We start from the raw sequence: 15,349 nt of genomic DNA, 5'->3' as shown, positions 1-15,349 counted from the left end.
GGTGTATATGACTTTCTTCTTTCTCATGAACATAATCGGAGAAATATTAATAAATATCCTGACGCATCCAAGCTTTATAATGGCAGTTAAAGGGATCAATGAGTATGAGCTGAAGATAGTGCTTCCATCCACATCCATCCATCATAAATATGTTCTCCGCACGGCTCCGGGGGGTTAATAAAGGCCTTCTGAAGCGAAGCAATGTGTTTGTGTTGTTAAAAAAAAAAAATCTTTTCTTCCGTATTGAAGTTACGAAGAGTTACACTCACGTCAGTTACACTTTTTCCGTAAGCTGAATAAGGAAGGCGTAGGACGTAAGCTTTGTGAACTGCAAGAGCTTTACACTTTCTGCATACGTTGAGTACATTGCTGAAGCTAGATATTTTACTTCATAACTTGTTAAATATGGATATTTCTTTTACACAAACGAATCGCTTCGATTCAGAAGGCCTTTATTAACCCCCCGGAGCCGTGTGGAGTATGTTTATGATGGATGGATGTGGATGGATGCACTTTCTTCAGCTCATACTTATTGATCCCCATCACTGCCATTATAAAGCTAGGCATGTTAGACTCAATTACACTTTCTTATGTGCTTTCAAATCACTGTGGAGACAGAGGTTTGAAGGAGAAAAGGTAAAACACCACAAAGCTATTAGCACATCCTCTGTGCTAGACTGCGGGTGGAGACGTGAAATTCATCTACATTCAAACACTCATCTGATTCATTTGAGATTTCATAGAAATGAGAGTGCTTGTTAAAACTCTTTCTATCCTCAGTGTGGCAGATTACTTGCAATCCCAACAGAAGGAAAGTCTACCCACTCTCGAAAATGTGAGCAACAATTTAAATGAAAAAAGCATGACCAGCCCTTATCCAATTTAAATGAGAACATTATTAAATAACAAGATAACTCTAAATATCCTGCACTTAGTGTCACAGAGCTCCTATGGACTATTTTAGAGTAACGCATTTAAACTGAAATCAGTTTAGACAATCTTCACACATTCTGCATCAAGCACTTTAATTAAGGGGCATTACATCCTCAGTTTTTTTCAACAAATACTGGAGGTTTTGAAGTAGTTTCACCAGCGCTGAATCATTATGACGTTTAAAAATGACATTATGACATTACGACGTGTCTCTGAATGATCTTACAAATACAGATACCAACCATAATCCAATATCTATAGTGAAGCAATATAATACTCCCAATCATTCTGTTTTTGCCAAATATCAACACAGCTCAAAAAACGAAGTTCGTTTGATTTAAATTTTTGACAACATTATCAGTTACCTTGTCTATTTTTAATCCGCCAATGAAAATAGTCTACAAACCCAAAGGAGGATCAACATTGAACAACACGGTAGTGCTGTTTTGTTCGTAATGAATCAATGGTTTTCAATAAATCATTGAATGAATAACAACGGCTTCCACAAGAATAAAGAATAATTGATTCTTGTTTGTTTCAGCATCAGCAATGGAGTCATAAATGGCAGCACTTACCTTGCATGCAGAAAATCAATAACAACATTCAAGATGAAGCACATACAGTATAATATAATATTCCGCTTACCTCTTCGCTTTGAACATGGATGTTGGGTACAGTTTCTGTTGGTCTAGTGGGGCTGGGAGGGCCGGAGAGATTCCATTCATTAACAGGAGGAAAAGGTTCTCTGGTTTTAAGGCTTGATGGCTCTATGGGCTTATCCTCATTATCCTGGAGGCTCACTTCATAAAATTCCTGGATATCTGAAAGAATTAACAGGTTATAGTGAAGTACATGAGATTATAAAGCCACCAAAACAGATAATAATCCCTACAAATGTTCACAGAATCAACCTTTCATGAAAATACAAAATTCACACTATTCACCTTATGAATATTAGAATGAATTTGTACCCATTTTGCAGAGACACACATGGCCATTAAGTGTAAATGGAATTAGCATAACCCCATTACAATATGTATGAATAAAATTGCTTTTAAAGGGATAGTTAACCCAAAAATGAAAAATTGATGTTTATCTGCTTAACCCCATGGCATTCCAAGATGTAGGTGACTTTGTTTCTTCAGTAGAACACAAATGATGATTTTTAACTCCAACCATTGCCGTCTGTCAGTCAAATAATGGGAGTGAATGGGAACTTCTACTATAAGAGTAAATAAAACTTGCATAGACAAGTCCAAATTAAACCCTGCGGCTCATGACAACACATTGATGTCCTAAGACACGAAACGATCGGTTTGTGCGATAAACCGAACAGTATTTATATCATTTTTTAACTCTAATACACCACTATGTCCAACCGCGTTCATCACTTGATTTGTTTGGTCTGATCGCGCTCTGACAGCGGCAGTGATGTCTCGCGAATATACTTCAATGAGAGCGAGACATCACTGCCGCTGTCAGAGCGTGATCAGACCAAACGAATCGAGTGATGAATGCAGTTGGACATAGTGGTGTATTAGAGGTAAAAAAAAAAATGATAAATACTGTTCGGTTTCTCACACAAACCGATCGTTTTGTGTCTTAGGACATCAATGTGTTGTCACGAGCTGCAGGGTTTAATTTGGACTTGTCTATGCAAGTTTTATTCACTCTTATAGTAGAAGTTCCCATCCACCAGTATTATTAGACTGACAGACGGCAATGGTTGAAGTTAAAAATCATAATTTGTGTTCTACTGAAGAAACAAATTCACCAACATATTGAATGCGCTTGGGGTAAGCAGATAAACATCAAATTTTCATTTTTGGGTGAACTATCCCTTTAAAAACTAAATTTGCCCTATTAGTTGTAGCCTGACACTTCTCTGAAGTAAAATATGATAAAAACATTTTTTTTAAAAATATTAATAATGAAATAAGTCTTAGCAAAAGTGCACCCAGAAGCACATTTGCTCATAAGCTAAAAAGTTATGAGCACATTAAAAATGCAAACGTATCAAATAATGATTTTACATTTATAAATGGATACAAGGAGACATTTACAAGCAAAATTATTAATTTATTAGAATACAAAATAATTATTTCTGCTCCAAACTGCATTAAATAATTATGCGAGTACAGAGTCAGGCAAGAGCCAGCCAGGTTTAGTTATTCATAAGTAAAAGCAAGTAGGATGTTTCAGATTATTTTTTTCTAAAAACCTTAAAGCAGAACTAAGCAAGATTCACGAAGCTCCCCCTACAGTTTCCTTCAGTGAATGACACTGTCATAAATACTCCAAGCACAGCTCTGGACTAGAACGACTACAACACTTGCCAGCGCACTAATACAGTACAAGAAAGAGGAGGTGGGTAATTTGCAAATACAGTACACTCGATGGAGGTGGGTAATTTTCGAACTTGTCTTATAAAGACATAATATATAAATTGTTTTTGAATTACCGTAAAGCATTTTGTCACTCTCGCGTGAACGTGAACATGAGGCGAGATTGTGTCGGGTCGATGCAGCTCAACTTGCAAGTGCTGTATTTTGGCGTAGACGTGCCAGAGGGAGTTAGTGCTCGCCTCAAACACACCAATACAAGTCAATTAACCATCGTAAGGACTTAGAAAACTATTTATGAAGGTAAAAAAAGTTACTTAGTTCTGCTTTAAGATTAAATTTGTATTTACTTGGCTAAAAACCTTTTCAAAAGTATCAACAGAATAAAAAGGGGCAGAAGAATAACAGTGCAGCAAAATATGTTTAATGAACAGTGGATTCTGACCAGATTAACACTTTGCTGAATTGTCTCCTGATAATAAAAATTATGTGCGAGTCTTGAGTGTCCTATCCGGCATCGTGTGAAAATGACTTGATCACAGTGATTATTAAAATGGAATATATGTTTTTCCCAACATCAAGATGTATTTCATGTAATTTATTGTTAAAGCACTTATCCCATTCCAATTGCTATTTATTTTTTGGTGGATGTATTTAATGTTGGTCTCAGATCTGTGAAAGGTATAGAGCATTTTACTGGTTCTGTAGATAGGCCTGATGGGTTTTTTTGGCAGCCCTCTTTGACATCATGCATAAAGTGTTGGAAATTTTAACCGGTTGATGGAAAAGTATTCTTAAAATGCATTTTAAAAATCGTAATAAGGAATTATGTTTTCAAGTGCTCACCCTCATGCTCCTAAATGCATTTTACAGTTTGCACACATCTATTTTTAGTCGCAAACGCAAGTGAAACGCTCGCACTGTTGAGCCCCGTTTATGTGTAGATTTTAGATAAGCCAAGCTTTTTGTGTCTGGATCTAATAATTTATTCAATAATACATTAAACACATTTCATACAGACTATGACTTATATACATGTTTTCTCTAATGAACATGTTTTCAATTTTTAAATTACAGTTCAGTTGCATATTTTTTCATGGGATATCATGTCGAAAATGTCTTGAAGTTCAGTGCTGGTAACCAGTCAATTGCTGGATTGCAGGTGCAGTTGTACACTTGAGAAAGGCATGTGGCTCTGGGCTGACTGTCCTTGTAAAAAGTATTGTATAGCATTGTAAGTCACTTTGTATAAATTCACAATGGATAAATGGCTACAGACTACTGCTATATACACCAAAGATATATTTCAGTGTCAAGTGCTATTACTGCTAATAAATGGTTTTAAAAAATGACTGCACCAAAAAAGGATCCATCTATTGACCATTATGCCGCCTTCAACACAGCAGTGCAGAATTTATTTGAAAATGTAAACGGAATTCATCTTCACATTTTTGTAAAAGTAGGCTGTACTGCACATCATGTCTACCCACACACAGAGCAGCAGACATGCATGTAACACACTAAGGATTTCTGTATGCACTGAAGTGAGATTCTGATTAAATGTTTAAAAAAAAATAACATTCTTTTGGCTTTTCAGATATACTGTGGAGTATGCATGTTTTCAGACTAAAAGACTCAGATGGACAAATAATAACACCATGAAACATTTATACTCTTTATGGTTGTTAACAGCACTTCCCAGGATTCGTGCAGAGATCAGGCCAAGCAAAATGATGAGAGTTCAAATCATGGAAAAATAATGGTAAGAATGAGTTGTAACCCTCTGAGCACAGCATAACTGGAAACTAAATAGAGCAATGATGCATTTCAAATGTCTCTTAATTAAGTATTGAGGGATTTAAGTATGCACCGCTGTGCTTTGATTTGTCAAGTGCTTATAGTAATTGAGGACATATAAAGATGAGATGTTCCAAATTACAATAAGGTAGGCCATGCTACTGTTAACAGGTTACAACTGCCAAAATCCATTTATCAAATATATCACCACAACCGTTTGAAGATGCACACTAACACTGTACACAGGGCATGCAGTATACAACAAATACACAAAAACATTTCAAGTTATTTCTGGATAATGTTCCATTGGACTTTTTAACAGTAAAAATGCTTATCACCACTAAATTTCTTCTTTCATTTTATCTTAATTACCTACCCTTTTTACTTAATTAACTCCCCAAAGAGCCAGCTTAAAAAGGGAAACTCAAAGGATTTTCCCAAATTGACGAAAATGAGACCAATTACTTGAAATGACTGAACACAAAAAATTGTTTAGACTACGTTCTCAGCAAATACAATCCAAGGCACTTTTTGACAAACACATGACCTGTTATATTTCCATTACTTGTCCATGCTTTGTGATTACTGGATAAGGACTTTTTTTTTTTTTTTTAAATAATAATTTAACATGGTGACTATGCCTGCAAAAAAAAACACTAAGCAAAAGTGCAGGAATGCCATAACTTTAAAATGCTTTCCATGAGCATGGAAACCCTGCTTCTTAAAAATGTCTCTTAATTGTCATTCGTGACCCTGGACCACAAAACCAGTCATAAGTCGCACGGGTATATTTGTAGCAATAGCCAACAAAACATTGTATGGGTCAAAATTATCGATTTTTCCTTAATACTCTAATGATTTTTGGCATAAAGTAAAGATCATGTTCCATGAAGATATTTTGTACATTTCCTACCATAAATATCTCAAAATTTTATTCTTGTAAGTAATATACATTGCTAAGGACTTCATTTGGACAACTTTCAAGGCAATTTTCTCAATATTTCGATTATTTTGCACCCTCATATTCCAGATTTTCAAATAGTTGTATCTCGGCCAAATATTGTCCTATCCTAACAAACCATACATCAATGCAAAGCTTATTTATTGATGTATAAATTGACCCTTATGACTGATTTTGTGGTCCAAGGTCACATTTGTCTGAAAAACATTCCCAAAAGTTTAAAATGCTTTGTGCAAACACCTTAATTTGCAATGCTGATGTAATACATCACTGAACTTGTCAAACACAAATAGCGTTGAAGTCAAACCTGTTCCACCATATCAGCACACAAGACAATGTTAAGAAACTTCCCCAAGGAAAACATAAGGTTGTTCTAGCAGCAACTCACCTATAAGAGCCTGGAAGAGTGTACTCTGAAATATGTTGATGACTCTCTCAATTGAAAGTCTGAGATGAGGGTCTCCAGTCTGACTGAGTTTAGTTCTGTATTCCTCCAGAAGCTGCAGTGCCCTCTGAGCATCTGAAAATATCATTATAAAACACTGCTGAAAACACTGGTCAAACACACAAAATAAAGATTTTTTTCATAACTTATAACTCATTCACATATTGGCTATAAGTTATTTATATGCATTTTAAAGAAACCTCACCTTTCTTTCTCACTGGCATGATCAAGACTCAAAGATTCAAAGTCTCACACTGTTTAAAATGCGCCTGCTGCTGTAAAGCATTGGAATGAATGACCGATCGCTTTCACTTTCAGTCGCGTCACTTTGATTTAGCAGTGATCAACAATCACCGGTGATCGCTGCCCGGGCCAGAGTGACATGTGAGAGTGAAAGCTCAATATCAACAGTCCACCAATACAATAAAAAACTATAAACGACCACTTCACTCATAACCTGCTGTCAAAGGCGGCAGGACCCCGTGGGCACTTTCATACAACTCTGGACTTATACCAACTTTCTGCAGACGAATGAATGGATTAAATCAGAAAATCGCGGTGTGAATTACAAAGATTTGGAAAAACTGCCTCCGATATGTTGCAACTGAAGTGGCAGAATAGGCAGAAATACTAATAATCCTTGTTGAAGTGCAAGTAAAGTTCACTCGCAGACGGGTTGCCGTCCATACATCTCTCCCTTTCCTTACTGACTGGAGTCCTGGATCCCCACACGTCCGTAATCGAAACTTCTTCAACGCAACACTTCCTCTTTCTTCTAGTGTGCCCGAATTCCCAAACTTTCCTGCAAAATGGCGACCTTGATATGCAAACAGATCACATGATCGACTGATCTACTGCCTTCCCTCTGCGCTCAAAGGAATCAGCGCTCAGGTTTCTTCACTCAGCTGCTGCGAGAAAGCAGCCGGTAAAAGAGGTCTTTATTAAGTTTATTCTTACTTAAAGTAATGAAATCTGGAGAAACTATATAGCTGAGAGCTTGCTGAGGTGTAGCCAACTATATTTTATTTTAAAACCTAACCAACAATGACATTTTTGGTTATGTAGCCTATAACATATAGCCTACTTTTTATATATTTTATTTAGGCTATGTTTTTATATGAAATCCTTCGTTTGTTTAACATTTAGGTGAAGAGTAGCTAAAAATTATGTGACATCAGATCAATCCTTATAATCCATTGGCCTTTTTCTGATGATGAAATGGTTTATAGTCTTTTGAATGGCCAGCTGGAATTATCAAAATCCTGCTTTACTTACTGATTGCAAGTACTGTCACCCAGGACTATAAAAAATGAAAGGCTTCTTTGTGATTTCACTACTTACACACATCAGTTATGTTTCTATTATTTGAATGGCGTTCTAAGAGCCCTTTTATATTTAATAGCCTATATTTCACAGTTTGTTTACATTTTTTGGTGACAAGTAAAGCTTAATGCTTTGTCTTCTTTTATTTTCATTGACGAAAACATATTTTAAAAATCTGTCGATGACATGCAAACAGATCGCATAAATGGTCAAGTTTTCAATGTATTAATTACTTTATGTATGTTAACTAAATATTACATTACAGTAACACTTTTTTTACAATGAGCAATAGATTTGTTGCAGTAGCTATTTATAATTTTTTTGTTAATATTATTTAATAAAAATACAACTCGTTCGTGTTAGCTTGGTTTCATTAAATAATATTAACAGACACAACTTTAGATTTTAATAATATACTACTCAATGTTGATATGAACATTAAAGGTGCTCTAAGCGATCCTGGGTGGAATAACTTCCTGTTGACATTCGAAGTGTTGTCAAACAAAACAGAGGCTAGCTAGACCCTCCCTCCTCCTCCTCCTCCCCCTCCCCTCCGTGCTTCCTGAAACAGTCATGAACGCGCATTTAAAATCATTCTTGTCGGTTATTGGCTGGAGCATGTTTATTATGATTCGTGGTCCAGGCTGCACCAGTTTGTTTTTATTGCCGTTTTCGGAGCTTGTGGTGACTAGAGACCGCGTTTTTTTACAGTGTGTTCAGGGGACAGGCAGCTAACGGATAGTGAGGAGATGTTTGCTGTATGTAAAAAAAAAATGTTTTGGCCTAAAAACGCATGACATCGCTTAGAGGACCTTTAACTAAGAATAATTTTTAATTGTTAGTTTTGTTTGTTCATGTTAACTAATATACTACTAATGTTAAAGGGATAGTTAGCCCAAAAATGACAGTTCTGTCATCATTTACTCACAGTCAAGTTGTTCCAAACCTGTATGAATTTCTTTCTTCCGCTGAACACAAAAGAAGATATTTTGAAGAATGTCGGAAACCAAACAGTTGTTGGACCCCATTGACTTCCATAGTATTTTTTTTTTTTTTCCATACCATAGTATGGAGCCAATGGGGTCCATGTCCATCAACTGTTTTGTTAACCATATTCTTCAAAATATTTTCCTTTGTGTTCAGCAGAAAAAAGGAAATTCATACAGGTTTGGAACAACTTGAGGATTAGTAAATGATGACAGAATTTTCATTGTTGGGTGAACTATCCCTTTAACAAGGAACCTTATTGTAAAGTGTTACTCAGGGACAGAATAATTTTGAATAATATGTTCACAGAGATGCCTATACTTCAATGCCCTGGTCACACATTATATATGCTCATTTATTCACTATCTGGATCAATATAATTAGCATACGTTTTAATCGTTCAGTTGTGTAACAGAGTTTGTTTCAGATGAGGCGTTTTGTCGTAGTATTTTGCATTGTGGCATCAATCAAAGGCACACTGTTACCACCAAAGACAAAGTCTGGCTAAGTTTGGCTTTTGTTAGTTGTTTTGTCCTTTGAAATGGCTTTTGTTATTTGAATCTTGTGAAGGGTGGATGTCGAGTCACAGGGTGCTGTCACATTGCCACAGTTTGGGTGGGGTGAAGTTTGCCACACAAAAAAACAGTGGTGTCTTTCTTAAACGCCCATAGAGTCAGAGGTTATTTTCCAGAGCATTTCATACACAAAGAAACTATGGTATGAATGGCTGTACAAGCAGACAATTTTCACAGATTTACAATGATTCATTGATGAAAAATGTGCACAAGCCAACTGAATACTATGAGTAGTATTTCCACAATTTTGACAAATACTTCTGCTGCCCACACAGTTTGACAAGCCTAGTCTTGACTTGTTGTAGTGTCTGGTTATCCCTAGTAATGTATTCTTACTATACAAATTCTATTGCACTATTCTGTGGAACCTGATTCCCACAGCATTGCTTATATAGTAAATAACCCATGCACATGAAATTTAAGTAAATAATGATATAGTTAATAATACTTGAAACCCCAGTTCACCTCTAAATGTATCCTTTTGATATTTTAATGATTTATGGAAAGTTACTACTAGATTTTGTGTTGCTTTAAATAAATAAAGCTTTCATCCTTCGGTGGTTATGTATAATTACAGTTGCACACACCCTCTGCTTTCTTTGGAGGCATGTAAGTGAAGAGCCTTGACATGGAATGCATGGCTGTAACCGGACCTGAGCACTTCTAACCCTTCATATTGAAACCAGGGGGTATTACGCAACATACACATCAAGTGGATTGTCTAATAATGTACAGCATTTTAAAGTATGGATATTAGATTCACATAGATCCAGAGCGCACATTTCAGACAACAGACCACCCACAGTCCATTCACTGACTTTCAGATGCATATTGCACTCAAAAAAACAGGTGTGCCCAAGTTGTTTTTTTCGGCTTAGTAGTCTTTGCATTCAAGTTCTAAGTCAAGTCCCAAGTTTCAATAGCAGTCAAGTTTCAAGTGTTAAAGGGATAGTTCACCCAAAAATGTATTACTCACCCCCATGTCGTTCTACACCCGTAAGACCTTCGTTCATCTTTGGAACACAAATTAAGATATTTTTGATGAAATCAGAGTCACAATATGACTCGTCCATAGACAGCAATATAATCACCACTTTCAATGTCCAGAGAGGTACTAAAGACATTGTTAAAACAGTCGACGTGACTGCAGTGGTTCAACCTTAAAGGGTTAGTTCACCCAAAAATGAAAATTCTGTCATTTATTACTTACCCTGCCAACGGCTGAAATCACGTGACTTTGGCGCTCCGAACAGCAGATTCAATACGCTGATTCATAATGCTCCGAAGCTTCCTGAAGCATTGTTTTGAAATCGGCCATCACTAAATAAATCGTTATCTAGTTTTTTTTGGTGCTCCAAAAATATCCTCGTCGCTTTATAATATTAATATTGAACCACTGTACTCACATGAACTGATTTAAATATGTTTTAAGTACCTTTATGGATCTTGAGAGAGGAAATGTCCATTGCTTCCTATGGAGGCCTCATGGAGCCATTGGATTTCAACTAAAATATCTTAATTTGTGTTCTGAAGATTAACGAAGGTCTTACGGGTGTGGAACGGCATGAGGGTAAGTAATAAATGACAGAATTTTCAGTTTTGGGTGAACTAACCCTTTAATTTTATGAAGCAACAAGAATACAGTTTGTGCGCAAAAACAAAACAAAAATAACGACTTTATTCAACAATATCTTTTCTTCTGTGTCATTCTCATACTTTGTTTACATCCAGCGCTCCCAGGCTCTACGTCAGAACTCCGACTCATTATAAAGTCCCTTTAAGACAAGTCGGTGTCCATCTTTGAAACGCCTCTCAGGCATGCAAGTGAAGCGCCTATCTTTTTGAATAGGAAAACATCAAATTCTCCAAAAATGTTCATGCGCAGTCCTAAGTTCGCATCTCTATAAAGCCAGGGACACACCTAACGATTCGCTGAAACATTCTAAGACTGAACTGAACACACATACCGATTGTTTCCTTCGACTGGAGCTGATTTATATACACAGCAAAATCTCCAGAGTTAAATCAACTCTGCTCAAAGTACATATGGTCCCTCTCTAAATAGTGTTCTAATAACACTAAAGCAGAGTTAAGGTAAATGAGATAATTAAGCAATTAATTCAGTGATGATTGTGCATTAGTGATGAACACCTGCTGTTAACAAGCAGAATCACTGAAGAAAAGAGAAACACAAGAACTACAACTAACTTCAGTCACTGCCTAATTAATTGCTTAATTATCTCATTAAATTTAGCTCTGCTTCAGTGTTACTTTTACTGTGTACTCACACATGGAATTTGAACACCGACTGTAATCGCAGACTGAACGCAACTGGCTCTGACTGGACATGTTTGAGCGCGATCAGTCATAAGTATCAATTTACATTCATAATCGGCCTTACAATCGTTAAGTGTCTGCGCGGCTTAAGAGGTGCGCGTCTGACTGTTTATATATAACTTGAGCTTCTAACGGCCGCTGCAGTGACACAGTGACTTTACCAATCAGCTCTTATTTAGAAGGCAGGACTTAGTCTGCCATATTGCGCATTGCACTTTCTCCCATTCAAAACAATACGAGTGATGCATCTTGTGTTTTTCTATAGTCTTTGCTCATTATTGGCCGGCTCCTGCGTCAACATCACACGCATGCGTCAAGCTGCTCACGTGTGCAGCTTTGGCCAGTACTGAGCCGACATTCAGACGTAAACATGGAAGCCTTCACTGTGCTTACTGCGGCAACTGCGTAAGGATAATGACAGGGAAGAGATTGTTGAATAAAGTCATTATTTTTGTTTTCTTTTTGCGCACACAAAGTATTCTCGTCGCTTCATAAAATTAAGGTTGAACCACTGCACTCACGTCGACGGTTTTAACGATGTCTTTAGTACCTTTCTGGACCTTGAAAGTGTTGATTATATTGCTGTCTATGGACGAGTCATTTACCTCTCGGATTTCATCAAAAATATCTTAATTTGTGTTTCAAAGATGAACAAAGGTCTTATGGATGTGGAACAACATGATGGTGAGTAATTAATGACAGAAATGTCATTTTTGGGTGAACTAACCCTTTAAACAAATCATTAGTGCTTTTTTTTGCCTAAATTAGTGTCACATTATTAATTAGGCTTTTAGAATTGTGGAAATTAATTATGATCTGCAATATATTTTTTTTTCACATATAACTTTAAAATATTCTAAGTTAAGAATTTTTCTTTAAAGATTCCGAGAAAACTTAACATTTATATATCGAGACATGGAAGTCGAGTCCAAGTCAACAACCAAAATATGGCAAGAGTTGGCTTTTGTTGTCTGATGATACGCAACTTCAGGGATCAGTCCGCCTGGAAACAGGGTTACGAGGAAGAACTAATCCTGGATTTGGTAATCTGAGTTTCATTTTAAACAACTTATATAGCAGATTTTATATTCTGTTTTGCAGTTGACTATGTCTGCAAAATAATCTGGATTATTACTTTTAGACAGACAGAAATGCTGAATCCAAATGACAAAATTTTATTTTTAAAATGGGTTTTGCAGCAGGACCAACACTGCTGTGCAATAGTATGAATGAGTTTTCTCTATTAGTCTGTTATTGTTTGTATCATGACATCAGATAAATCCATTCCTATAACTGGTCATTTTTCATGTTAGTCAGACAGACCTTTCCTGTAGGTGGTTCTTGGCCAGATTAAGATGCAAACTGAACCAGACTATATGCTGATAGTCAAAAGCTATGTTAGTCTCAGCCTCAGACGTCACGCCCACTTGGCTGAATGTTCTTTAACAGTCCGCCTGGAAACAAATGCCGTGGCCCATGAAGCAAAACGCCCTTGTGGAAGATGAATGCCGTCATGTTTACAAATGTGACAATGAATGCCTAATTATATTTTTAAAACATTTTATTAACAGAAACAGGGAGTGTCAATGTATTCACATTAATTAACCTCAATTGTTGTTATTATTATTTAATTTCAGACTTTCAATAACTGTGTGTTCTTTAATAAATCATTTGAAAATCATTTTAAATCACCCTGTGGCCCTGAGGCCCCCTAGTGGACTCCGCCCCCCTGATTGAGAACCACTGTAGACATTGCAATTATCATGTGACTCATTGAATTGTATGCAGGTTCAAATGATTCTTGGCATCTCTGAAGTAATTAATCACACAACACTAATGATCCCAGTCAAAGAATGCCAAGAGATTATTGTCATCCTATTTCTCTTCTCACCTTGCATTGACTAATTGTTAACAGCTACAATAGTGTCAAATCTGCACCCAGACAAAGCCATAATGTCCTATAATTAATATCCATTAGAAGCACTTTCAGATTTCTGCTCTCTGGATATATCTGATGTGATTTCTATAAAACATCACCTTGTTATTCTCAGATAGGCCTATCATGTGTAAATGGGGTTAATGTAATGAAATATTTAATTGATTTGATTAAATTATTAGACAGTTCACCATCATGGCGTCTGTTTAATGGCAATTCAAACGAAAATGCATTAATCTTTCAGTATCATTCACGATGATATACAATATGACATTTTCCTTTTATTTGGTTTCTGTCTTCTGTTGCTGACTTTTAAAGGCCAGAATGTCCATTCACAATGCCCATTTGAGTTATTCGAGATATTGAGGTTTTTATTACTCATTGTGGTGTGTATGATGCTTGGCCAGGTTTCAATGCTTCATTGCTGACTCAGGAATAATAATAATCCAGTAATATGTATAAAATTGTGTTTCATTTTCTTAAGCAGCAGTACTGCATCACTCAGAGCAGATCTCATTAGTGAGAAAGCTGAGATCCAGCAGTTAAGCTGCAGATCAGCAGCACTAAACTGTCTCATGAAATCATGTATCATGCCTGCACCTGTTAGGAGGTTTTATTATTAGAAAATGAACAAATAATACTGAGGTCTTTTGGCTTCAGTAATGTAGGTTCGTGTGAGGTTGAACAATAAGTCCAAACTGTGCACAAAGTGCATAACATGAAAACAGAAGATCAGGAGGAAACTTTAAAAAGATGCTAAGATGTTAATTAAGTCATATTATATACGAATTTACGCGGTCTGTCTGTGGATATTTAAGAAAATATTCTGTTCTATTTCTATAAATATTCCATATTGTAACGTTTATCGCATTCGAGATATAAGGTCCCTTGTGTTTGTTCATTTATTTGAATATATATACAGTCAAGAATTCCCAGTGGATGGAACCTGATAAAATATAAGGAGACAATATTCATTCATCCATTCGTTTTCCAAACCGCTTGTCCTGTGTAGTATATGGTCACGGGGATGCGGGAGCCTACACTCTTAGAAGAGGTCGAACCTTTGGAGTTCAATAAAGAACTTTACAGTGCAAATATGAACTTCTAACTATCAAAAAGGTTCAAAGTTGAACTTACAGGTAAACTGGTTATTTGGAAGTTCTTTTTAGAACCTTTGTTGTGGTAACAGGGTTCATATTAGAACCTGTGTATAGTTAAGGTTCGTTTATGAACCTTTTCTAATATGATTGGAGTGTACAGTCGATACAGTGTTTCATCTGTACCCCCCGACCTCCCCGCACATTTCTATAAATTGCATCATAACATTGAAAGACACCATGTTTTTTGTCCATTTTTAAAGCATAAACTAAGAAGACCAAGAATAAAAATTCAGTTTTACATTCATAAATGGACAAGAAGCTGTTCAATGTTAAATGGAGAGGTGACGTGAAATTCTTAGCCCTAAAAATAGACTGTGTTCAATATCTTTCGCTTAGACAACCGAAAAAATATTCCCCAATTGAAAAGGACACTATGCAGTTTTAGAGCAAAAATCATGAGTAAAGTGTGATGCACAGGCAATTTATTTTACGTGTTTCATCTCTCCTTCTGTTCCAACTTTATCTACTTTGTTATTAGCTCATGTTTTAGAAAACATTTCATAATTGTATTGTGTAAGGTTTCATCAGGAAGATTATTTTTTTCTTTATTTAG

The 15,349-nt window shown here is 36.2% G+C and overlaps 1 protein-coding gene across 18 annotated transcripts in view; it reads right to left on the bottom strand.

Annotated features, from left to right (window-relative positions):
* The window catches only part of dlg1a (discs large MAGUK scaffold protein 1a), a 141,054-nt gene extending 133,786 nt beyond the window's left edge, over positions 1-7,268 (bottom strand). For all 18 annotated transcript variants that reach the window (XM_067372569.1, XM_067372570.1, XM_067372572.1 and 15 more), the window contains exons 1-3: positions 6,684-7,268; positions 6,422-6,553; positions 1,579-1,754 (exon numbers count right to left, since the gene is read on the bottom strand). In XM_067372569.1, the coding sequence (XP_067228670.1) occupies positions 1,579-1,754; positions 6,422-6,553; positions 6,684-6,702 (327 nt within the window). In that variant the 5' untranslated portion in view covers positions 6,703-7,268. The remainder of the gene's footprint in view (positions 1-1,578; positions 1,755-6,421; positions 6,554-6,683) is intronic.
* Positions 7,269-15,349: the final 8,081 nt, after the last annotated feature.

The sequence above is a fragment of the Chanodichthys erythropterus genome, chromosome 21 (assembly GCF_024489055.1).
Source record: "Chanodichthys erythropterus isolate Z2021 chromosome 21, ASM2448905v1, whole genome shotgun sequence".
In the NCBI taxonomy this organism is placed as follows: Eukaryota; Metazoa; Chordata; class Actinopteri; order Cypriniformes; family Xenocyprididae; genus Chanodichthys; species Chanodichthys erythropterus.
This window is presented reverse-complemented; position numbering and strand designations above follow the sequence as displayed.